Source organism: Orbicella faveolata, unplaced genomic scaffold, assembly GCF_042242905.1.
Source record: "Orbicella faveolata isolate gen_17 unplaced genomic scaffold, um_ofav_v1 contig_12, whole genome shotgun sequence".
In the NCBI taxonomy this organism is placed as follows: domain Eukaryota; kingdom Metazoa; phylum Cnidaria; class Anthozoa; order Scleractinia; family Merulinidae; genus Orbicella; species Orbicella faveolata.
In genome coordinates this window covers 6,712,501-6,736,098 of record NW_028301539.1, presented here as the reverse complement: position 1 = coordinate 6,736,098, position 23,598 = coordinate 6,712,501, and the positions used below count along the sequence as shown (strand labels likewise).

The window sequence follows — 23,598 nt, the reverse complement described above, 5'->3', positions numbered from 1 at the left end:
TTTTGGGCAACCGGACATTTTTTTAAAATTTTATTTACTTATTTATTACAATTTAATGGCAATTAAATCTAAGTCTAAAGGCATACACAAACAGGCAAAGCCATAAGGATAATCTGTAAAAGAGTGGAACACTCCATGCGAGACAGATCACCATGTAGCTAATCTAAATAAATAATCATGTAATAACAATCAAGAAAAAAAAAATTAAATCAAATATTCATTCCTCACTTAAAAACTTCTTTATTCCCGACTTAAAAACTGCCCAACTAGGAGATAACCTAAGATCTAAGGATATCGAATTCCACATCTCCACAATTCTATTAATTAAGTGGTTTTAAAAGCAGTCGTTCTATCAAAATTTGTCTTCAAGGAGTAGTCATCAACATGTCTAAACCTGTGCGCATCATCTTGAGAATAAAAGTTCAGAAACGGAAATACATCCACATTCAAGTATCCATTTAAAGCCTTATACAAAAATGTGACATCAAAAAGATAGCGCCTCTTTTCAAGCGAAAGCAGATTAAGACATTTCAGGCGCTCGTCATAGGTAAAATTCCTTTTTCCGAGAATAAATTTTGTTCCCCTCCGTTGTATGCGCTCAAGCTTGTCAATGTTTCGTGCGGTGTGTCGCGACCACACAACTGATCCATATTCCACTTGCGATCTCACCAACGTGCAGTACAGCACCTTTAGGGTTTCGATGTCCTTCCAACCTCTACAAGTTCTTCTAAGTAGGCCTAAAATTCTATTAGCTTTATTTGTAATGGCATCTACATAAGAGTTCCAAGAAAGATGATGGTTAGTAAACAAACCAAGGTCGTGGAACTCATAAACTTCCTCTATGAGCGATTCATTTAGGGTGAAACTAGATCTGAATGGTTGTTTCTTCTGGGTAATGCGCATCAACTTGCATTTCTTAACATTGAAGGTCATCCTGTTGTGTTGACTCCAGGTACACAAACTATCTAGATCATCTTGAAACATCGTTAGATCACTTGGACAGTTTACCACCCTAAACATCTTGCAGTCATCTGCATAAAGTGCCACAGAACTTTCTTGACTGACCACCTCAGGCAGATCACTGATGAAAATAATAAAAAATAGGGGACCCAAAATGGACCCCTGCGGTACGCCAGATGGAATATTCAGCCAGCTAGAACATTTTCCATCAACCACGACTCTTTGTTTACGATTCGATAAATAGTCACCACACCAGGCAAGCAGCGACCCTGATATTCCAAAGTTACACAATTTATGCAGAAGAATTTTATGGTTCACGCGATCGAACGCCTTAGCAAAGTCCAAAAACACAGCATCTACCTGAAGGCCAGCATCCAGTGCTTTGCTCCACATATGGTGAGTAAGGACTAGCTGAGTTATACAGGAACGCCCTTTCACAAAGCCAGGCTGCCAAACAACATTTTATTCCACCTCGCAGCCAGTCCCATATAGATGTTTTTTCAGGGCAGGAATAATTCTGGTCGTCGTAATTGAAACTTCTCCTGCAAGGTGAGCTCTTTACCGATAAACAATGAGAGAAATAAAGTAAGTTGGGCAGCTACATTCCTAAAACCACTACATTTCATATCACACTTCACTCAACACCCTAACACGTTAGCCTAAATTACATTGAAACTTTTTATTATTGGCCTTATTGAGGCAATACAAATCCACATGTATATGTCTTGAGTTGGAAGCTTCACTAACCAATATGGTTTTGAAATGTGATGAGTAGCATTGAAAACAAACAGTCGCCGCCGACTGTGGTTGCGGCAGGGGTGCCCCAAAAGAAGAAAGCTTTACTCACCGCTGACCATCGCGCGGTGCTCCGCACTGTCATGATACTAATCAAGTAATCTAATGTTTTTATTGAAAGGAAGCTAGGTAGAAAGCTTGTCTGAGGGTGAAAAGTTGCTTTTAAAATTCTCTGAACCTGCTCGGTCATTTACTACGACATTACTAAGAGTATCCCAAACGGAAAATCTAGACGGCTACAACTGTAGGCGGGTTCTGCCAACACAGGCAAATGCTTATTTTTTTCCTGGCACATAAAGAAGGAACTTACCGAACAAAACGCTATTTGTTCTTTTTTGCGTTCTAAACTATGCGGAAGCTTACGTGTAATATACTTGAATAAAAAAGGAACTTATTTTAATCATAATTTTCTAAGTAACAATTTCGTCTCTTTTTCGCCTTTAACCATGTGCAAGCTTCGGCCTTCACTTGAGTGATTTCTTGGAGGCTAAAAATAAAAACAAGCAAAAAATGCAACAATTTAGGCTACGATGTCAGTTTGATTATCGCTGAACGTATTCCCTCGGTTGTAGAGTACTATAAATAGTGCCTCTCTATCCCCACCCCCTGTTTCCCCAAGCGTGTTTTATGTTTTAGTGAGATTAAACTTGTATGATGAGTATAAAAACATCTAGACGTCTGGTTTTTTGTTGGTCACGTGCCAGTTTTGACGTCATATCACGTGCTGTAAGGGTTTTTCAAGGAGGGGGGAAGGTGGCTCGTACCTTGGGGTAGCAGAATCAATGGGACATGTTCCCAAAATGATGCAATTTGAGACTTGGAACCTAATAGAAAACCGTTTCACTAGAAATGCTAGAAATCACAATAAGGTAAATGTCCAGAGAGTTTGCCTTTATTCAAGCCATAACATTCACAACCTTTCTCAACTTTTTTTTTATGTTTTGCTTCTCCAAAAGGGAATGGCTAGCCACCCAATCCACCCCCTAAAGCCGCCCCTGGTATTGTACTTACTTGTTAATAGACTACGCGCATGTAGCTCATGCACTGTGCAGTCAGGATACGAAAGTTCAAACTGGTCTGTTTGTATGCCTTTGTCGCATCTTTCCTTTCTGTACTGGGCGTTTTGGCAGTGGTCCTCCTTGGCCACTACTCCTTGTTGACCTGTTCTAAGTATGGTATCAATAGCACCACTGTCTTGCACGGCGCCGGTGACAGTAGGCGTGTCCATTTGTCCTGTTTCCAGCTGTTCATTGACGACGTTACTTTCAGCCAAACCGTGCTTTTCGCCTTGCAAATTGTTAAGAGGCAGAAGCAAAGCCAGACAGCAGGATAAAGAGCAGTGCGGATTTTTGCGCCATTCCGTGAGGTAACGATAGAGGATCAGTGTGTACTGAACTGAAAGCAAATGAGAAATAGAGACAGGTTTTCCATTACTCCCAGCAAAATAGTTTTAAAACTCTTTTTAAACAGCTAAAATAGTTCGTCTTCTGTGATTGGCGCGGTGATGATACTCAGTCAAGGGATTGGTGACTAGTATTTCGACAACCTGGCCGGAAGTGATCACTGTCTCAGGCAAGTGAAAAAAAAAAAAGTGAAAAGCTGTTTGTAAGTCGATGGTCCTTGGAATCGATATTTCAGATTATATTGGCCTCAAGACTCGCAAATAGTCAGCACTGGTCAGTTGATGTCAGTTTCGAAAACTCTATCGAATCAAGTCAATGTCGTTCTGGATTGAGGTCAGCGTTTTTTGCGTGGAATTTTTGAGGATGAATGTATCGTTTGTAAGGCTCTGGTAGATTCTAGAACCGGTTTTAACAGAGTTTTGAATGTATGGTTTTGTTCCCAATTTGAGTCTTGTAATCAATACCTTAAGGCTTTATTCTAAGTTTATTAATAATTCAAATACTTGAATGAATCCAATTGCAATTTTGAAAACGTTTTCCCTCGTAAATACTCCTTTCTTTGGCCACCGTAGCTTAACAAGAAATAAGACGCAGGCGACTGCGGTGATAAACATGACGAGAAAACGCAATGATGGAAAACAAATTTTTTGGTTTTCAATTATTGCGTTTTATTGTCATGTTTATCAACGCAGTTTGTGTTTCATTTCTCGTATTTGAAATGATCATTGGGATCTCGACGCTGCTACAACCCAACGATTCATGTGTGATCCGTTTAGATGTGTTAATTCATTAAATTACAATATTCAGAGGGGAAGCGGCTTGAGCCTTAGCTGGTTTTCATGCGGGTCGTCTATCCTGGTCGAATTGGAGTTTGGTTAATGTTGGTTTTTCAGGACGGAGGAAAACCAGGGAACCCGGAGAAAAACCCTCGGAGCAAGGCTAGAACCAACAACACACTCAACCCACATATGACACCGGGGCGGATTCGAACCTGGGCTATCCCTGCTCCACGCATTAATAATAACAGGAGTATCCTACCAACAAGAAGGCCAATCACCGAAACGTTTGCTCCAAGTACCAGTATCCTGAATAGGACTGCGTCTGCGTATTGCTCGCCTGAGCTAAGTGTGTTCTCTGCTGGGATTCTACTGACAGCTCCAACAGCTAAGTTGACAATAGTAACGGCAAGAGATGTGGACATCAATCTGTTCTCGAACGCGTCTTGCATGGGACGGATCCAGGAGAACAGCATTCCATACATCCCGGCGATAACCAGTGTTAAGCCAATGTAAGATCTGCTCTCTTGTCCCACCAGAATCAGAGCGGAGGTTAAGATCACTTTACGAGACATTTCAACAGGTTCCCAGTACCACGAGCGAGGTTTGTAGTTTTCAAAAAGAAAACGCAATCCTGTGATCATTTCCATGCTGGGGCCTGGCTTATGACAACTTTCTGCACCTTTTGAAGCAAACAGTACCCTTCTCTGTCTCCACAGAGCGACGAATGAGGCTGCAGGAAGAGCAATGACATAGACAGCGGCTATGTACGCCCCCATGAGTAAATACTGGTACTTTGAACCTTGACATTTTGTCATGTAATCTGCCTTCAGGTACCTATGACAAAACACTTCGTTTCCATCTCGGCAAAGGTCTTGGCAAGCAAGAGGCAGAACAGCGGCTGTCTTAGAACACGTGCTCAGGTACGTCACGTACAGGACGAAAAACAAGTTTTTATACACCAGCTCTTTTGTCTGTGATATCCTTCTCGACTTTTCTTTGACTTCCAAGATTCGGCTTTTCAAGATGAGCGCTTTTCTTATTCCGTAATAGATGCCAGACAAGCAAATAACCGCAGCGTTTATTGCCATCATCGCAAATAAGCTTCCAAATGCATCGAGCTGTAGGCCTGTGAAAAGGCATTGAATGGGTGCAATCTGAAGTATGTTCAACTGTAATACTCCCGAATACTTAGCGATACCCTCCAAGGAATCTGGCCACTTAATGTACGAGAATACCTCAAGTAAGCCGTAAGTAACCTGATAAAAGCCAATTACGATTTTGAGTTTGGAGAAAAACATGTCTATGAGTGGCAGTTCTCTGGCCTTCTTATCTTTTCGTTTGTTTGTCCAAGCCAATAATGCGATGATTATGAATAAAATGACAGTGATGATCGACAACTGCGCCACAATCCACTTCTTTGATGGACATTTTGTGCAGATCTGTAACTGCTTATAACATCCTGAGCTGCACACCGCACAAAGTGGACCTTCGTAACCAATCTCACATGGGGAATCCAAACCACCCTTGCAGGATCCCTCAACCGGGCATTTGTAAGGCGTAGGTATCGGATGAGGAAATCGTACGCTGAAAACATCCAATGCTGGTGAAGATGACAACATATTTGCAATAAAAAATCTGTAACGCTCTTTATGTGTCTCATTTCGCCATTCCCACCAGTGACCAGATTTCAAAGAAGCATAATCGTCTTTGCATTCCAGTCCTCCTTGTCCACATTTGTAACATTTATCGAACATATCCGTTCGATAAAATTCTTCCAAACATTGACAAGCACGGTATCCGGCGAAAAAGTCAGTTTCAGTGCCTAGAAAGATTCAAAATAACTAGTTTTTGAATGGCATAGTTTTATCATATTACGTCAAAGTTCATATACACACAAGGTGAATGCATCCTATGCTTTCAAAATTGTAAAATCGTATCCACTAAATATATACATAGTAAACGCAATTTTTGTACCAAAAGTGAAAATTATTTTTCCTTATCGCAGTCATGGACACCTGGGATCTCGTTGGGGGAGTCAAAGATTTTATTTTTATTTTAGTAGGCACTATGTTTATTTAATTACAAAAGATGGTATTTTAATTTGTATCTAAATACTAGGTGTCCCCAATAAGAAGAGGGGTGAAACATTAGCTATGATGTCTATAGTCATCTAAAGTTGTTTCTTTATATTTGTATAGGCACATGTAACAAGGCTGTTGATCAAAATCCAACATGCTAAAGGAATTATAAAGAAAGTTTCTGATTACAATAAGAAAACAACAAGCTAGTTCAGGGTCACCTAGTGGACAAGCTCTGCAATCCTGAGTTCTCGTTCCTGGTGTTTTGTCATATGGCACGAATGAACCATTAGGACACTTCTTACAGTTTGTGGCCACGTAACCGACATCGTTAGAATAAAACCCTCCTGGAAAAATATTGTAACAAAATACAGTTTGATGCGAGACAAAAACCAGCCTTGAGTGCTGTTGTGATATTCTTGGGTTATAGGGTAGGTGTTGGTTCGATTAGTCGTGTTAGATGGTACGAAGCCAAAACTGGACTGAATTTCGTTCATTCCCAATATTCCTTCTCCCCTGGTATTTACTTTCTAAAATATTAAAATCCACACCTGCCTCGTTATACTTTTAGTGCTGCTGTGCACTTGACATCAATATCAAGCATGACTGAAGCCGGCCATGAACTTATTAGAAATTCAAGGAATTTAGCTATAAGTAACTGTCAAAGCCCTCGAAAGGAAGGCAAAAGGATAAAATCGTTTTTGCTAACCATATAGGCCGAATCTAGGGACTAGATCATGCGCCAGAGTTCTCTTGGCGGGATGCATGCATAATCAGAGAGTGATAATCTTGCAGTGAAACTCTCACATACCTGGAGGGCATTGTATACATCCTTCAGCTCCTTTAGAGGAAAAGTTGGAGAATGTTCCCACAGGACACGGTAGAAATGTGTAAGAATACGAGTCATTGTTAGGTATTCCTTTGAATCCAGCGGCCGCTAGAGCGGGTTTCAAAAACAGGCTTTCCTTCCAATGAGCTTCGACTGCTTCTTCATTGGAATTCAGAGGATTCCTGGAAAAAGAATCGAAGATAAAGAGAGGGGGGAAACGAATTGGTTTCCAACGACGCGTTATGTTTTTGTTGTAACCTTAAGCAGTCCGGCCAAGCATTTTAACGTCATTAATTGATATGGTGACGTCATCATTCACAAATTATTCACAGCAGAGAGTATATGTCTATGTAGTTTATCGAAAAATGATTTCCTTGAGGCCGGCTAGAAAACTGTGACGCGGCGATAGCGATATGATCTCCAAACAGCTGCCATCTTGGTTCCTTCATTTTGGATATCTTGATTTTGCCATGATGTCAGAAACGTGATTGAATTAGGCTACGAAAAGAATCCTTATATGATCCAAACATGTATTTGTTTATTCCAGAAAAATTAAATATTGTCATTACGACCGAAAAGTTGATTCAAAATGTTGCCCTGCCTGGCAGCACTTTCAAAATATGATTACCATGGTAACTCGATATTTAATGAACCTGTCTTTTCAGCGGCTTTGCATTTTGGCTTTACTGTATGAACATGGTAGATAGAAGATATAGGGTTCGGTCTTTCCTACGTACAGAACACATGCATGTTAAAACAAACTAAGGAAGGTTTTCCTTTTCTAATACAAACAGGTATATTGTGCAGCGTCTGTGACCAAGTAATTCAAATTTCAGTATTCTAAGCGTTCTATTCTTTATCACTCTGAAACAAAAAGAATATATTCCATTGAAATTACAGTTATTTCTATTTCTTAATCAAATGAAAAGTTATTTAAAGACAAAACATTCGTACAGAACTAAATTCACATAACCTTAATCTACTTGCATTACTCTACATTGCTCTACTTATCACATTACTGTACTTATTGCATGAACCTACTTATTTCTTACAGAACATCACTCGTAAATAAGTTACTCTCCATTTTGTCCTTACATTTCTACTTGTTATTTACTTTGTTTTCCTCGGTTACCAGCTATTTACAATTAACGTACACTAACTTTTTTTAAAATTGCTTAAGTTATCTACACCTAGCTAGGAATACTTACACTATAAAAACAAACTGTAATTAACTATACAATGTGCCCTACATTTCATTCATTGCAAATTTCTGCTGGTGACCAGTTGTCAAATAGCTTTGGCAACTAAGGAATCGTGATACCAAGGCGGTGGCTTAGGTATACATGTATATCAATACTAGCGATGTTTCTTTAATATTCTAGTTGGCGGACTCACTGGTGCATATTAATGAAGGGACGGTACTTGACAGTGAAATAATGAAATTGATTAATTCCAAGAGACGATGGATGATTGTTTCTTGTTAATTCTTGTTAAAATAATTGTATCAATACTTGAGAAGGGCCCATTTTTCATGATATAAATTAAAAAGGTTACAGTTATGAATTAAGACCATGCACGGAGGTCGCTGAAGCACCTAGAACTCAAGATGCATTTGATGACAAGGAGGTAATCCGAAATTTAGTTAAGTTGATTAGATTAATCAATTATTGATCATTAATTGTGTAATTGGTGGAGTATCGCCCCATTGTTCTTAGAACTAGATACATTACAGTTGTAAATCAAGACCACGAAGGCCGTTGAAAGACTCCAGATTTAATATCTTTAGCTTCGTCCGCAGTAAGTATCTGGAAAAAAAGAAAAATATGTTGCACGTAAAAATAAATTCAAGGAACAAATAATTTCAAAGAAGTCTCTGTTAAACAGTAAGTTTAGTATTTATAATTTATTATTTTTTCGAATTGAATATGCTTGTAATCCGTTTTGTTTTGCGACCATACAATGTACCGTACGAATTTAAAGATATCTCGTATTCGATATTCCTTCGACACACTGTAAAAAAAATTCGAAACTGTTTGCATGTAAAAACTGTAAGACTGGCACTACAAAATAATACACCAGCCTCATTGATTGTACGCCATATTGGATTTCATAAACCCAGAAAAGAGGTTTGGCTGTAGAAAACCAAACGAATATTTACCGAAGTTGTTACTTACATTTTTAAACTGTTAACACCTCGTGTGAATGCTCCTGGTTGGATTGTCTTAATAGGATTGTCCGATAGTATTCTTAAAAGTTGACATCAACAATATAAAGATATAGTTAGAAAGCCAAATTTATCAATAGTTAGCAATTACGCTAAGGTCCCGACTTGTCTAAGGCCCAGCAGTTGTCTGGATGCGATAAGCTGGTTAATGCTTTTACCTAGTGGTTTCTTTTTAGTACGCTTTGGTGGGCATATCAGGAGAGTTTAGCCAATTAAGCTTGGTATTGTGACGAGTCGTAGTCGAGCCAACAATATCCAAGTCGCACCCAGAGGGTATTATATGGGTGCGTTCCCTTTGGGGTGATCTGGATCAGGATCAGTGATCCAAGATCACTCGGATCATAGTGCATCAAAGAAACCGATGAATCCGTGATCAGAGTGGATTCATCGGTTCCTTTGATGCACCATGATCCGAGTGATCTTAGATCACTGATCCTGATCCAGATCACCCCAAAGGAACGCACCCTATATCAGGTATTTGTATTAAGCCAAATTCGGCTAGAAATATAATCCGGCCACGTCAGGTCTGTGGCATGATATTGCAGGATATAAGGCCAGTATATATGGCTTCTGATTGGCTAAGGGTGAATTTGAATATGTTAATCATAAAAAACAGGGGAAAATAACCCAATTATTTTTTCAATATAAATGGACACGTCAAAGGATGGCCGTCAGGAATGTAGGATTTACTTTAAGTAAATAACTTTCTTCTCTTGAAGGGTTAAAATTGCTGTCGATTATCGAACAATAAACTGTTAGGAAAGAAAACCACTGAGATTCGCGGATTCTCATTAGGACACTTTAAATATCAATGGATTAAAAAAAAAATTGTTCCGCACTTCACAAAGAAAAACGTGCAAATTACGATATGTTCTAGTACATACAGATTTTTAAGAAAGACGCTGTCCACAATGGTATCACTTGGTATAGCTGTGATCTTGTTATTGTGCAGAAATCTAACAATCAATTTATGGACTAAGTATCTCTCAAATAAAGTACTACTGCATATAAGTGTAATTGACGAGGGGTGAGCTCCTATTGGTTATTAACTAGGCGTGCGGTAAAGATGGCTGGAATATATGGGCCAAGTTCTTCTTTTGCGTGTTTATGGACCGCGATATGGTATCATAAAAACTAGCAGATAAACTGCATCTTTGAATGAAATTTTTTTAGTTCTGTTCTTTAAGTTTTGGTTCACGGTATTAGTAAATTTAATCCAAGAATAAACATTCCTCACCAAATTTCCAATCAAATTGTATTTTCCTTTCAAACAATTTAAAGAGTTGCCTAGGAGTGTAGGGTATTTGTCGATTGATAAATTTTCCACAAAGAGACTTTTTACCTCAAAAGAGCAGCTATATACTTTGAATTTGGTGGGCGGATAGAGTACAAAAACAGTTTTCACGGGAATAGATTTGCAGGAGCTCTTGATCATCTTATTTCTGTAAGGAGTATCCATAGTTGCAATACTAGGTTTTTCAGGAGAAATTCTTACGCCCTCCCAAAAACTCGAACTAATTATGGCAGCTTCAATATAAGATTTCAAGGTCCTAAAATCTGGAATGATATCAATGATGATGATGAGCTTTTACCTCTCAGTCAATTTAAAACTTAGTTAAAAGAATTGTTTCCTTTCAAAATTACTAGTTTTTTTTTTTTTATCTTATTATTAGATTGATTATTTCTGACTCCTGGCTTGTTTGTCTGTGATGCTGTGTGTGCGTGAATGTGTGTGTTTTTGTCTGTTTGCATTTATTTTTCACCTGACCTTAATAATAATCCCTTATGAACTTGATTATGGCTGCCCTGCTATTTTAGCCCTCGTAGTTATTAAGGGTAGCCAGTACTCTATTTTTAATCAGATGAAATTTAAACTGAACTTTGTATTTATATGGGTACAAATAAAATGAAATTGTTGTTGGCCCGTTTGAAAATGAGTTTTTTTTTCGAAGTTGTCGAAAACGTTAAACTAGGATCTTAATTCAAAAAATTACAATTTCGGAGATACTCACACAATTTGTACATTTTTCAAACAGGAAAGCAGGCCCTTTGGTAAATGTTGAAGTTTGTTGAAGGAAAGATCTCTGCAGATAAAAAGTATTGTAGATGAATAATTTGGCTTTTATAAGTACTATCACTGATTATATTGTCTCTGAATTTTCTCGAAATTTGAATGCTGGTTAATTGGCTTAAGCATCAGTAAGAAATGGCTTTATAGGGTAACGGTTATATAGTAAGACTTTTTAATAATCAGAAATCGAAAAAATTCTTTTGATCTCTGAATTTCTTTACTGAGTAGAGAGACAAAGGAAGACAAACAGAGGGAAAAATCGAAAGAGAAAGAAGGAAAGAAAGAAAGAGAAACGAAAGAAGAGAGAAACGAAAGAATCAATAAAGGCAGGAAAAAATAAGGAATAAATGAAGGAGGAAAGGAAGAAAATAAAAAGAAATTAAGAGGAAATCCGATAGGAAATCGAGCGAAAGACAGAAATCTTGTACCAGAATAATGTCACGTATATTAAAATCCTTTTTGTATTTTCTAAAAGCTAAAGCTATGAGAAATTGCCTGAAGTAACACCAAAAACAATTTTTCATATGAACTCGATAAAATATATTTCAAAGTTCAGAGAAATTGTGGAAACACAGGCAAAATTTCATCATCAGTGTCATTTCACCAGTACTTTCAAGTGTTTCATATGAACTTCAAAATGTGTTTTCGACATTTAATTTGGTGTTGTTAGTAGTGATTTCTTTTGAGAAGATATTTAAAACAGTCGCACAGAAGTTTGCGCTTTGATGCAAGTAATCTTAGTACAAAGTTTTTTTTCCTCTTGTTACTCGAACTTCAGGTGGATATCATTAAACTTACAGATACATCAGTACTTTTAGAGGGCAAAACACATCGCCTGTTAAGTTATGAATATTGTTTGAATCCAGTTGCCTGTAATAGGAAAGTAGAGCTTTAAAATCAACATTTAGGACTTACAGAAATTTAATGTTTAAAAAGCAAAGTTGTATTTTATTGACTGATGGCTCCTGTTGCAGTTTGCACGAATGAAAGTTCGCAAGATGAGACCAGAAAGCATGCAAGCTTAAGACTGTACTAACAGTGAGCTGATGATAACTTACAGATATTTCAGTCTTGTCAATCTTGCAAAAATTCCGTCAGGCAGAAATTCAATAGCGTTAGACGTCAATATTCTGTGTAGTGTATTAAGCGATGAAAAAATGATTTATTTATTTTTGGTTAATTTTAGTTTAATTTTAATCAATTTTAGTTAATTTAACTCATTTTAATGTTTCGTGGCGACGTTCGTAAATAAAAAGACAGAAATATTGTCAAGTTTTAAAACATTAAGACTTTCTGCAGAAACTGGCATAGTTCCAGGCCATGCATAATGTAACAAAGCTGTTTCACTCACAGATGTTTCATCCATGTTGTCTGTGTGGCAAACAACTCGTGAGGTAGAAGTTTGATTGCATTTGAGGTAAGATTTCTAGAAAAGTACATCATTCAATAAGTAAAGCTATCAGTATTGTTAGAGGAGACACAACGGTCTAATGGTTAGTGAAATGGACTCCGAGTACAACAGTTCGAGCCCTAGGTGGTGTCATGCACTGTGTTGTGTTCTTGGGCAAGACACTTGCCTCCTTCCACCTAGGTGTATAAACTGGTACCAGCAAATTTAATGCTGAGGGTAACCCTGCGAGGGACTAGCATACCATCCAGGGGGGAGTATAAAGTTCTACCTGTGGACACCTGAGATAAGTGGAGGTTTGAACTTAAACCTTACCCAGCCTTTATCTAATACCATATTGCCTTATTTGTTTAATTTCTTTTTCTTTTTCTTTTTCGTAAAGGTGAATAAGGAAACGGACTGAGCTCTTTTCTCCATTATTACCTTGGTTATTTTTTTCCTGTGGAAACAACTCAAAAAGCCAACTGTTTCGCGTAACTAATCTATCGTCTCGTACCGATTTCCGTCCGCTAAGCAAACATTTTTAACTTACAGATTGTCCAGAAATGTGAGATTGGAAAGTAATCCATCTGGTAAAAACTGAAGATTGTTTCCAGCCAATGACCTGTGAGGAGTGTCACATGATTAGTAAGATCTCAGGGACACTTTATTTCTCTAGCGGAGTCTTCTGACATTCCGCGGGTATATTCGATATTTTGTAAACGTATAAATCTAGTTCAATCACGAATGCTGTTTTCTGATTGGCTACTCACTATCTATTCTGTTTTATAATATAGATAGGACCCTGCGCGCACTCTGATTGGTCGAAAGCCGATGATTTATCGGAGTGTTTTATTGTTTTTCGCCACATTGCCTTTAGATCATAAAGCAAATGAGGAAGCCTATGCCTTGTGTTACACTGTGATAAAACACTCCGGACATTTCAGAACACTCGAGAAATGCAGAAAACGCTCGCCTGCGGCTCGTGTTTTCTACATTTCCCTCGTGTTCTCAAATGCCCGTCGGGTTTTATCACAGTGTAATACACGGCTTAGGCTTCTTTATTTGTTAAGTAGATAATGAGTAGCCTTACACTGTGCAGTTGTTGACAAAATGGCGGCCGCTTTACGTTTTCAGTGTCAATAGAGAGAATTAAGAGAAAGTTTTGGACGACTAATAGATTTATACTAAAATAGTCAGATTATTCGCTCATAATTTCTATGCGCGATAGAAATCTCGACGTCATAATCTAAATGTTGAAAGTTAACCTGTGATTATATGTATATTCTATATGGTGGACATGGCTTAACTGAAACGGTCCGGGAGATTTTTTTCTTTTCCTTTCTTGTTTTTTTTTTTTTTTAAGGGGGGGCGGGTAGGGGGAGGGGGTATATCAGTATAAACTGGCCCCTATGCACTTACAGAGTCCGGAGATGTTTCAGTTTCGCAAATATACCGCTAGGTATAAATTTTATAGCGTTTTGTTACAACCCCCTAAGAAAGAAACATTGAATCTGTATAATTCCTATAAATTGAAGTCCCGATCTTTACCTTGCAGATATTTCTAAATATTTTCCAACCTTATGAACACGATCCCGTGGTTAGAGGGATTCTCTATCATGTGTAGAGCTAGGTCGCATAGTTAAATAGTCCATTCAATGAACTTTCCTTACCCCGTCCTCTCTATATAGGGGTTGACCTCAGGCTGGAGAAAAGAGACTCTCTCTTCTCTCTCCTGGGTTCAAAACTGATTTAGCGCGGGGAAAGAGAGAGTTCATTTATTACAATAATCATAATCATGTGCAACACAGTGTTTGCAACAATTTAAATTTTTTACATTCAATTGAAACGCGTACGATTCTCACACTGCCATGCTGTGAGATGAAAGATTCATGTCTAAAAAACAGTTTTGTTTCAAATATGAAAAGAAAAATAAATAATCATAATCAAATCATAATCATAATCATAACCATAATCAAAATAATAACCATGATCATAATCATAATCAAAGATTTATATAGCGCCAGTATCCTAATGTTCAAAGGCGCTTTACAATATCAGAGAAAATCTTAAAAATAAACTAAAAATTAAAAACATTAGTCTAAAATAAATTGCAAAATGGCCTTTTTATGAGGCGCTTATTCATTACAAAAACGCTATCCAAGTTTAAAAACACAGGCTGACTCCACTTGCTTGAACCTCTTTGCCTGAAAGAACATTTTTATCACTTTTATTTCTCTGATTATTTATTATTTTACTTAGTATTTATTTACATCAACTCTTAGTGTGACTCAGTTGATAATGGCGTGAATTAGCTCTACGTCGAAACGTCGTTTAAAGCAAAATTTCCTGTTAAGAAATATTTTATCGCAGATATTTATAGTTAAATACTTAGAGAACATCACTTCACCTTCGTAGTAAATAGAGGATATTACATGGGAGCACGGAGTGACCAAATTTATCTTCGAGTGTTGAAAAATATTTTTTAACTCGAGGAGAGAAATTTCGTATCTCCAAGAGACCGTGTAATTTTCTTTTTGTTTATATAAATTTTCACAATACGTTACGACATTTTGGACGATTTTCCGAAGATTTCCGAAGATTGTCCAAAATGTGTCTTAAAACCAGACGAAGGTTTCCGAACACTTTCGGAAAATTTCAGAAGATAACCGAAGATTGCCGAAGACTTCCGAAGAAGATCCGAAGATGTTTCGATCATACACCAACAGATTAAAGTGCAGTCAAAGGGACAAAAATGCTATCAAAAATAATATTCTCACATTTGTGGAAAACGAATGACATCCTTATATGTGGGATATCGTTTTTATCAATTTGTTACCATTCGGTATACCACTAACTTTTATATAATAATATTCGTTAGACCAGTTTTTCGCAGGACTAAGAAAATCTACAGTGTGGGAGCATACTGTGGTTCACTTACAGCGTTTGCAACTTTGTCAGTGGGGCAAAAACCCTATTAGGTAGAACTGTTAGAACGTTCGAGGCCAAATACCTGTAAAAAAAGCGACATTCTGTTAAATTAATAGCTCTTGGCTGAAAATCGTGGACGCGTTTAAGGCATGAGGGGAAACGACATGGCACAACTTATAAATAGACTTTTTTTCAGAAAGAGAACTTTACTTTTTCGTGCTATGTAATCAAATTAAGGAAAATTAATAAATTGGGGCTCTCACGACTAGAACGTCTTCTGAATCAATTAATCTATACTTATCAAGAAAGTAATCTTAGTGCCATTGCTCTCCAACCAGGAAAAAAATCTTTTGATTTGTCACGTTCTTTCGCTTTTATTCTTTTCTGCGTTATTTCAGCAGTGTGCCGGGTGCACTTACAGATATTTAAGATTCCTCAGTGGGGCAAACACATTTTCCGTGAGAAATGCAATAGCGTTTGAGGACAAATCCCTAGAAGAGAACATCCTTCAATTAGCACCGCTAAGAACATGTGAATAACGAGCTAATTGTTAATTCATTGTTATGCTGCATTTGTATCCTTCATCATACGCCTTTAAGAGCGCTATCTGAACAAATTTATAAAGTATCATTGCATTTTGATTGCGATGACTTGCTCATAGCTTTGTTGACAGCTTGCGTTTGGCACATAGGCACGTAATTCTCAGTTACTCATCGCTCAGGCTCTCTCGTGATGCGATGTAATATATCCAACACGAAAGACCGTGTTTGACCACATTTCCAAACACCGAGATCGTAAAAATCTGTGTTAATTAAGATCAGATATCCAAACACCGTTACGGTCATGATTTCGTTTGTTTAATCTTGATAAACTATAAATGAGTTTGAGAAGTTCATCCATTGAATATTAAAGCAACTACTGTAGAGCTTAGACTGTGCGTTTGCCTCGAACGCCGAGAAAGGGAAATGGAGGGAAAGTAGCGAGAGTTGAGACTGCTGGAATCGCTTTGCGAAGGAATTTTCTTCCTCATTCCTCAGTCAAACTCTAATTTTCTTGCGTAGACTTCCAAAGGGGGTAATTCACGGCAGTGTTTCAGCGTTGCAGTACTTAAATATGAATATTTTGCACTTGCGTTGTAAATAATGATGACGAAAGATGCCTTCAGGTTAAAAAGCGCCGTTTTCCTAGCGATGGCATTAGAAAATCAGTAGTTTAAATAAACTTACAAGACATGCAGGTTTGCCAGGTTAGCAAACAAACCCTCAGGAAGAAATGTAATAGCATTTGAAGATAAATACCTGTGAAAGGCAGCGTACGTTCAATAAATAAAAATCCTGGAAAAACTTCTCTTTTTCAAGGAGACTAAGATTCCTGTAAGTAATTCCGCCAACGAATGTGGGCTTCATGATTATTGTATGATCAAATGCAGTAATTCTTGGTCTACCAAATCGAGTATTGCTACTATAAAGCCTTTTTACTCACGTGACCAGTACCCATGCATATTTATTGGAAAAAAACGAAAAGTTTACATAAGAAAAGATTTCAACTCCCACAGGATTAGTTTGGTACATCAACATGGCCACCGTTTCATTATTTTGGGACACCAATATGGCTGCAGGGACCTCATGTGAAAAACGCTCTGTAAGAGGCGCATCACAAAGACCAAAGACAAATAGACTTGCTATAAGCCGTCGCGCCTCCATTACGAAGCTGCTAATCGGAATAGCGATCCCTCGTCTTCGCAGTGTTCAACTTTTTAATATTCATTGTTCCTCTTCCTGTTAATTACTCCGGGCCTTATATACAACAAGTTCACTTACAGCCGCTCTATAACCTTCAGTTCTGGAAACACATCGTCAGGTAGAAATGTTATAGCGTTCGAGGCTAAGTTTCTAAGACAATGAACCAGTCAGTGAATACCATCCGTCAGATCATTGAGGTAAATTTAGTATTGGATCAAATCGTCTACAATATAGTCATAAAATACTAATAGCTCTAGATAAATCCGGTGTCATTGCGATACAATATGACGCCATTATTTCAATTTTGGGTGAAATTAAAGCAATGTAATTTTTCTATCAATGTTTTCATCACGTTTGACTGCACAACCACAAAACTGTAAATGTTTCTGATGTCTATGAACACTTTGTTTTACATTTACGACAATGGCGTCGTTATGACGTCATAGATAATGAAATATAAGCCATTTTGGATCCGCCATTTTGAATTACTTTGACATGAATGGATTTAGAGACATTGTACGTTTAGGAAGTAGTGTAAAATAACTTAAGGAAGTGGTCAATTCACCTTTCAGGCTTTATATCCAACAACCCGGCGTTAACATCGAGAGCAAACGTTTTCGTGAACGGAAACTTACAAATTCCAGATATTAGTCAGATTAGAGAGCATTCTCATTCGAAGATGTGAAAAGTTGCTTGAAATAACTTCCCTGAAACAGATAACAACGTTTCTGTCTGTATCAATTCGAAAATATACAAATTGAATTATTTAGGGATCAGAGATGGCGCAGCGGTGAGACCGCTCGCCTCCCACCAATGGGGATCGGGTTCGATTCCTGCCAGGTGCCATATGTAGGCTGAGTTTGTTGCTGGTCCTCGCCTTGCTTCGAGGGTTTTTCCCGGCTTTCCTCCCTCCACAAAAACCAACACAGCTAAGGCCGATGAGGCTTCCTCTTTGAATATTGTAATTTATTTATGACCTCTTACCGAACCGATTTCCATAAATGCGGCAAGTAAAGCTTTTTAGAAAGTACAGTGACAACTGTTAAAATGAAATGGTGTAAATTACCAAGAAATTAATATGGGTAATCAAATGGTGACAAGTGACATTAGGAAAAAGTTTCACGCGCGTTTTGTCAAAATTCTAATAATTATTTGAATTTTGACAAAACGCAAGTGAAAATATTTCTTAATTTGATTACCTTTTTAAAACATATTGGGTGACATATTACGCCACAACGGTGGGCGTCTGACTTGCTCGCTGTATCGAGAAATTTCGCGCAATTTTGGCACTTCTGTAATTTCACATGTAAAATTATTAATTGAAGCGAAACTTTCACGCCAAAATTATGGAGTAATTTGTCACCCATGATATTACAAATGCAATTTTTGATCTTACAGCCACTGAGTCGCTTTTGGAACGCAACGAAGATATGCGAGTAAAGTTAAATTTCTACAAGAAAGGTAATTTCCTTCATTATAGCTTCTCCATTCATAAGAGCATCGATTTCCACAATCTAAGGGGAAAAAAAATACAAACTTGAATTCTGGACCATTAAAATTGTGCCGACATGTAAATGGCGAAAAGCCTATGGAAGACTGAGGATCAAATTACTTAAACATGGAAACAAGAAAAAGGAATTATTCAAATAAGAGAGGCAGGGTTTCATATATAACATTTCCAAACATCGAGGAGATTGCTAAGAATACGACGGGCTGTGGAGTATTTCTGACGAGTTTCGAGGTGTTTGGAGATGCGATAAAACAATGTCACTTGCGTTTGAAATATCTTCCCAATTGCATCTAACTAAGCAAAACCGTAAAAATAAAATGATAAAAATCTGTCAATTATGAATACAAATCCAAACGTCGCCACGACTATAAATCATTGAACATTTACTAGCAAGGTAAACTGCATGAAATCATTTATTCCTGAGGGAAATAAAGTGTAATTTAATCTTTTAAAACTTTGGTTATATTACGAGACAACAATGATTATTGCTAGTTCTGCTAGAAGGGACGCTTTTGCAGTCTATTCTTAGCTTTTTACACTATCCACGGTGTATGGCTACTTTGAAAATTGAGTAATTCGGTCTCGTTAAGAGAAAAGGTATTAGATGTTTTCTTTCAAAATATGTCTCACCGTTAAATATGACTGAGAACTCTTTCACGTCGGCTCCATACTTGCCAGTGGCCACACAAGAGTAGTTACCTTCTTCGTTCAACCGAATGGTTACATCAGTCTGTGTTGTATTTATTATTACAGTGGAGTTTCTTGTCAGTGCTGTGTACACAGGAGGAGTTCCTTTGGTTGAACACACGGACAGCCTGAAGCCCGGCAATGTTCGTACCACGGGCTGTTGCAATATCACTTTGGGAAAAACTGTCAAAGATTGAAAAGTATGTGAACTATTAACTTGAGGTAAAACATTTGTGACACCTTAGCGAATAGGAAATACTAAGTTTCGAGCTTAAGGGCTCCATATCTAACACCCGTATCGACAAATTTTGATACTTGCCTGGCGGTAAGTCATATATAGCTATATATGCTCTCACTTTTACTTTTTAAATGCATGACTTACCAGCCGAAGTTATACTAGCCACAGAACCTAGTCAGTTCATCGTAACATGGAAATTTAAATAGAGGCAGCAAAAATGTTGTTTTCAAAATAAATATGCAGCATTTTCAAGTCTACCAAATCTAGTTGAGCAAATGATCTGATTTTGGCTTTACATAGCTACAAACATAGCGATAAGTACAAAAAATGGTCCTTGAGAGGAGGTTTTGTGCGTGGCGTATAAATAGCCCTTTCGACATTTTGCGTTTGTCAACCATGGCAACAAGATTTTTGTAAGGAGGACTTCGTCATGTATACATCACAACACAAAGATCTATTTTGTGCCTCAGTCTTCTGGCTTATACTTTGTAATTGCCTTTTCCTGAATCACACATTTAGCTGGATAATTTTGGTAAAGTTTAAAACAGTCACTTACCATTAAAGCACTACTTTTTATCACGAGCCTTTCGCCCTTCTCTTCTCTGGGAAAGAAGTCAGACAACGTCCCACAATACCTTGCTACTATTCTGTGAAAAACCTGAAGATGCATTCGTTGCATTCTAACTTAGTCTACTTACCAATTGGGATAGTCGTGAAAAATATAAAAAATCCTCTTCGTTGCTCAATGTCGTCAGAGTGGAATGTGATCATCACGTGGTCTCCAGTTACAACAACACTCCTCCCTGTCTCTTCGCCACAGTATATGCCAAATGTGTGACTTTTACCATCGGTAATCTTCAAGTAGTCATAGCTAACATTATAAAAAACAGTATTTTTTTCACGTCATATGCATAAATATTTTTACTCTCACGCGATTGGTCAAAACGCGTCACTTGACTGAATATGACCCAACATCCGAGTGATATTCCCCAACTTTAAAAATACCTCTCGTGTTGCGAAAAATACTTGAAAGATAATAAACACAGTAGCCTACATTGGACTTTAAAAATGTGCTGGGATATTTTTCTCTGGACATTAACTGTTCCTGGAAGCAAATATTCGAGCATACTTTCGCGCGAAGTAGAGGCTGTAGATTATTTATACATCAATGATGAATTATAGTTCGAGATCTCTGAAACTGAGGGAAATTTTTTTTTTTACTTCTAGTAGAGATGCTTACTCGCAATAACCAAAATCTTCTTCCAAGTGAAAATCTTCAAATGAAATATTCAACGCCATGCCTTGTGGGATAACAATGGAATAAACACAGTGCAAATCGCTTGGGTAATTGTTTGGATATCCGGGACTTTTCAGGGAGTTGTTTACCAAAGAACCACATCCTGCTAGAAGGAAAAAAAAGGTTTGTTTAGCAAATTCCTCGCAACAACTAAGTAGCTTGTCTGGCTTGTATTGAAAAAATAGACGGTGTTCGAGTGCTTGTTTTGATGAGGAAACCCTGGTAAGCAGCGAATAGCTGGAGTTTACCTTTCATGGATAATGAACGAGCAATTTTGTTCGAAGTGCGAAAATATTTTCACAGAAGATAGCTGAAGATCGTAAAATCTTCAAAGTAAGGGAAGAATTAAACAATTGATGGATCCAAATACTCACACAGTTTTGTTTATAATGGAAAATTGATAAAATACACAGAATTAGGTTTGTTATATTAAGTAAATCTGGTTATCCTTGTCAATTCCAATGAGGTAAAACTAACTTTCAAATCAGCTCAATATAGCCATCGGAGGCGAAGAGGCAATTTTTCATGACGATATAATTAGACATAAAATTAAAACAACCGACAGTGAAATGGACCGCTTCTATGATGACACTCAATATGTAAAAATTTTCGTATTTTTCATATAAACAGAAATCCACCTTCATAGATCAATTGATCATGCCGAATTTAGTAAATATTATACGAAGTTTCAAAAGAATCTGTTATAAACACATGGAAATAAATGAATCAAAACTTGCCAATTCGTGTAAATAAATGTATGCCCTGGGACAAGCGCTTGCCCCCTGGCGTACATTTCTGGTATTTCTTCGTTAACATTGATAACTTTGGGGCTTACTTTTTGCTTGATTGGAAAAAAAAAAATGCGAAAGCGTGAAATCTTCGAAGTGGTCCTCTATTATCTTCATAAATCGATCTTTTTCTTTATCCGTTTGGCTGTTTATAGTATCTTTTGTTTTTTCTCCGTGCCCTTCCGGAACTAGCCCACTTTGAACAAAATTAATTTTTTCGTATTCAGCCGCGGTGCCAGGAGACAAATAATGTCTCGCTCAATTTGACATGTAAACAGTTTTAACGTTCAGATTTGCATTTCTTCGAATCTACTCCCACGTCAAATTAGAAGCATATATTGGAATTTTTCAGGCAGCTTCCTAATTTGCCAAGTTCGACCAAAATGTGAGCTAGACGTGAAGGGAAAAAGCTCTCCACTTAACTTCTAATTGTCTAGGTTATACACATAATATAAATTTGACACCACTCTTTGAGGACAACGAGCTGTCATGTGGAAGCGTTCTGGCTCTGAACATATCCATTTTCTAAAAAAAAAAAAAAAAACGGAAAAAGTTGTTCTTACCCTTAAGAGCAAAGACGTTCTCCTGTTTGCTCCAAATTAGCACAAGGACGAGTGGTAGGAACAGCATTTTGAAATTGTTGACGGACTTTTCTTCCATTTTTTCACAAATATCGTCCCTTAATAAGGATGTATCTTTCCTGCAAGTAATAAAAGCTAAGTACTGTTTAGCTTTGTTTACCACCAGATAGCCTGTGAGAGAAAACCACTGTTGGAAGCCCTTGAAGAATAGAGCTCGTTATGATGAGCTCTCGTCTGGTCTACCGGGCCATGCTTTTAGTTAATAAAATTAAAATAATGAAAATATATCATTTTATGTGTATCAAGAATAATTGTATTTTCCATTCGCGAAACAAACACGAAACATTTTTGTATTTTTCTGGTCAGAAAATTCATCTAGAAGTATAACTTCGAAAATTGAAATGTCTTCAAATAATATTGAAAAACTTACGTAAAACAGCTAATTAAACACGATAGAAGATACTAAACAGAGAAGATGCTGTCCACAAAAATGATCACTATACGAACGGAACGTTGAAAGTGAAATATAAACGAGAAGATCATTTTGGCAAACCTTATTCTTTTTAGGTGATTTGTAGAATTTTATAAAGCTAATATTTTCTTGTAGTGCTACATGAATTGTCATTCAAAGGAAACCCACATGTTTTGATCACTGAAATTTAATAAATAAACGTTTTTTAAGAATCTCGTTTTTTTAATTTGCTATTTGCGACATATTCCAAAGTTCAAGTGTTGAAAGTATTGGAAACCAAAACACTTCGTCGGCCATAATGTATTTCAGAAATATATATTTCAGAGTTTCAACCAGTTAAGAGGTAAAATGGATGGCTTCTTGAACACTCAAGTGAGAAATATTTATGATCAGCACTGCAGAATCACGCAGTCATACAGGTTGAATATTTATGTGAAATATTTATTAACTTTAGTCCTTTCGAGTGAAGGCTTAATTCAGAGACCACCATTGAAATAAGAAATAGGTATCTCAACATGCAAAATAAACAATACATCACTTGCAAAAAAATTCGGACGATTTTCATTTCGGAAGAAAAAAGTGCATGTTCTAAAATACAACATCCGAAATTTAAAGCATCCGAAATATTTACAGAATAGTATAAAACTTTTAAGTAGTTTTAAAGCTCTTAGTTCCCTTCATGGAGCGAGCTCTTGTTGAGGCACTGGTTGAAATACATAAGAATTTGTTTTATTTTGTTATCGGTTTTTCTGTTAAACCTTTAGGGTGCGGTAAAACTATCATTTCACTGATATTGTTTCAGTCTTATTTGTTTTGCAGGAGCAAA

The 23,598-nt window shown here is 37.2% G+C and overlaps 2 protein-coding genes across 2 annotated transcripts; both read right to left on the bottom strand.

Moving 5' to 3' along the window:
- Nucleotides 1-23: 23 nt before the first annotated feature.
- On the bottom strand, nucleotides 24-984 carry LOC149116320 (uncharacterized). The gene has a single exon (XM_089282255.1). The coding sequence runs from the start codon at nucleotides 982-984 to the stop codon at nucleotides 325-327; it is 660 nt and encodes a 219-aa protein (XP_089138381.1). The 3' UTR covers nucleotides 24-324.
- Nucleotides 985-2,516: 1,532 nt separating this feature from the next.
- Nucleotides 2,517-22,405, bottom strand: LOC149116319 (uncharacterized). The gene is made up of 15 exons (XM_089278301.1): nucleotides 22,283-22,405; nucleotides 20,875-21,037; nucleotides 20,333-20,505; nucleotides 19,340-19,579; nucleotides 13,949-14,009; nucleotides 12,198-12,269; nucleotides 11,081-11,152; nucleotides 9,953-10,024; nucleotides 9,019-9,090; nucleotides 8,575-8,649; nucleotides 7,637-7,708; nucleotides 6,827-7,026; nucleotides 6,237-6,362; nucleotides 4,197-5,759; nucleotides 2,517-3,150 (listed from the first exon to the last, which is right to left on the bottom strand). Exons 1-15 carry the CDS (start codon nucleotides 22,377-22,379, stop codon nucleotides 2,690-2,692), a joined length of 3,519 nt encoding a protein of 1,172 aa, XP_089134427.1. The 5' UTR covers nucleotides 22,380-22,405; the 3' UTR covers nucleotides 2,517-2,689.
- Between the last annotated feature and the right edge of the window lie 1,193 nt (nucleotides 22,406-23,598).

Coding starts and splice junctions, on each gene's coding strand:
- LOC149116320 (XM_089282255.1), bottom strand. CDS start 984: ATGTTTCAAGATGATCTAGATAGTTTGTGTACCTGGAGTCAACACAAC.
- LOC149116319 (XM_089278301.1), bottom strand. CDS start 22,379: ATGGAAGAAAAGTCCGTCAACAATTTCAAAATGCTGTTCCTACCACTC. Junction 10,025..11,080: donor TTGAAAAATGTACAAATTGT/GTGAGTATCTCC, acceptor ATTGATTGTTAG/ATTTCTGCACAATAACAAGA. Junction 8,650..9,018: donor GGTGTTAACAGTTTAAAAAT/GTAAGTAACAAC, acceptor CTTTTTTTCCAG/ATACTTACTGCGGACGAAGC.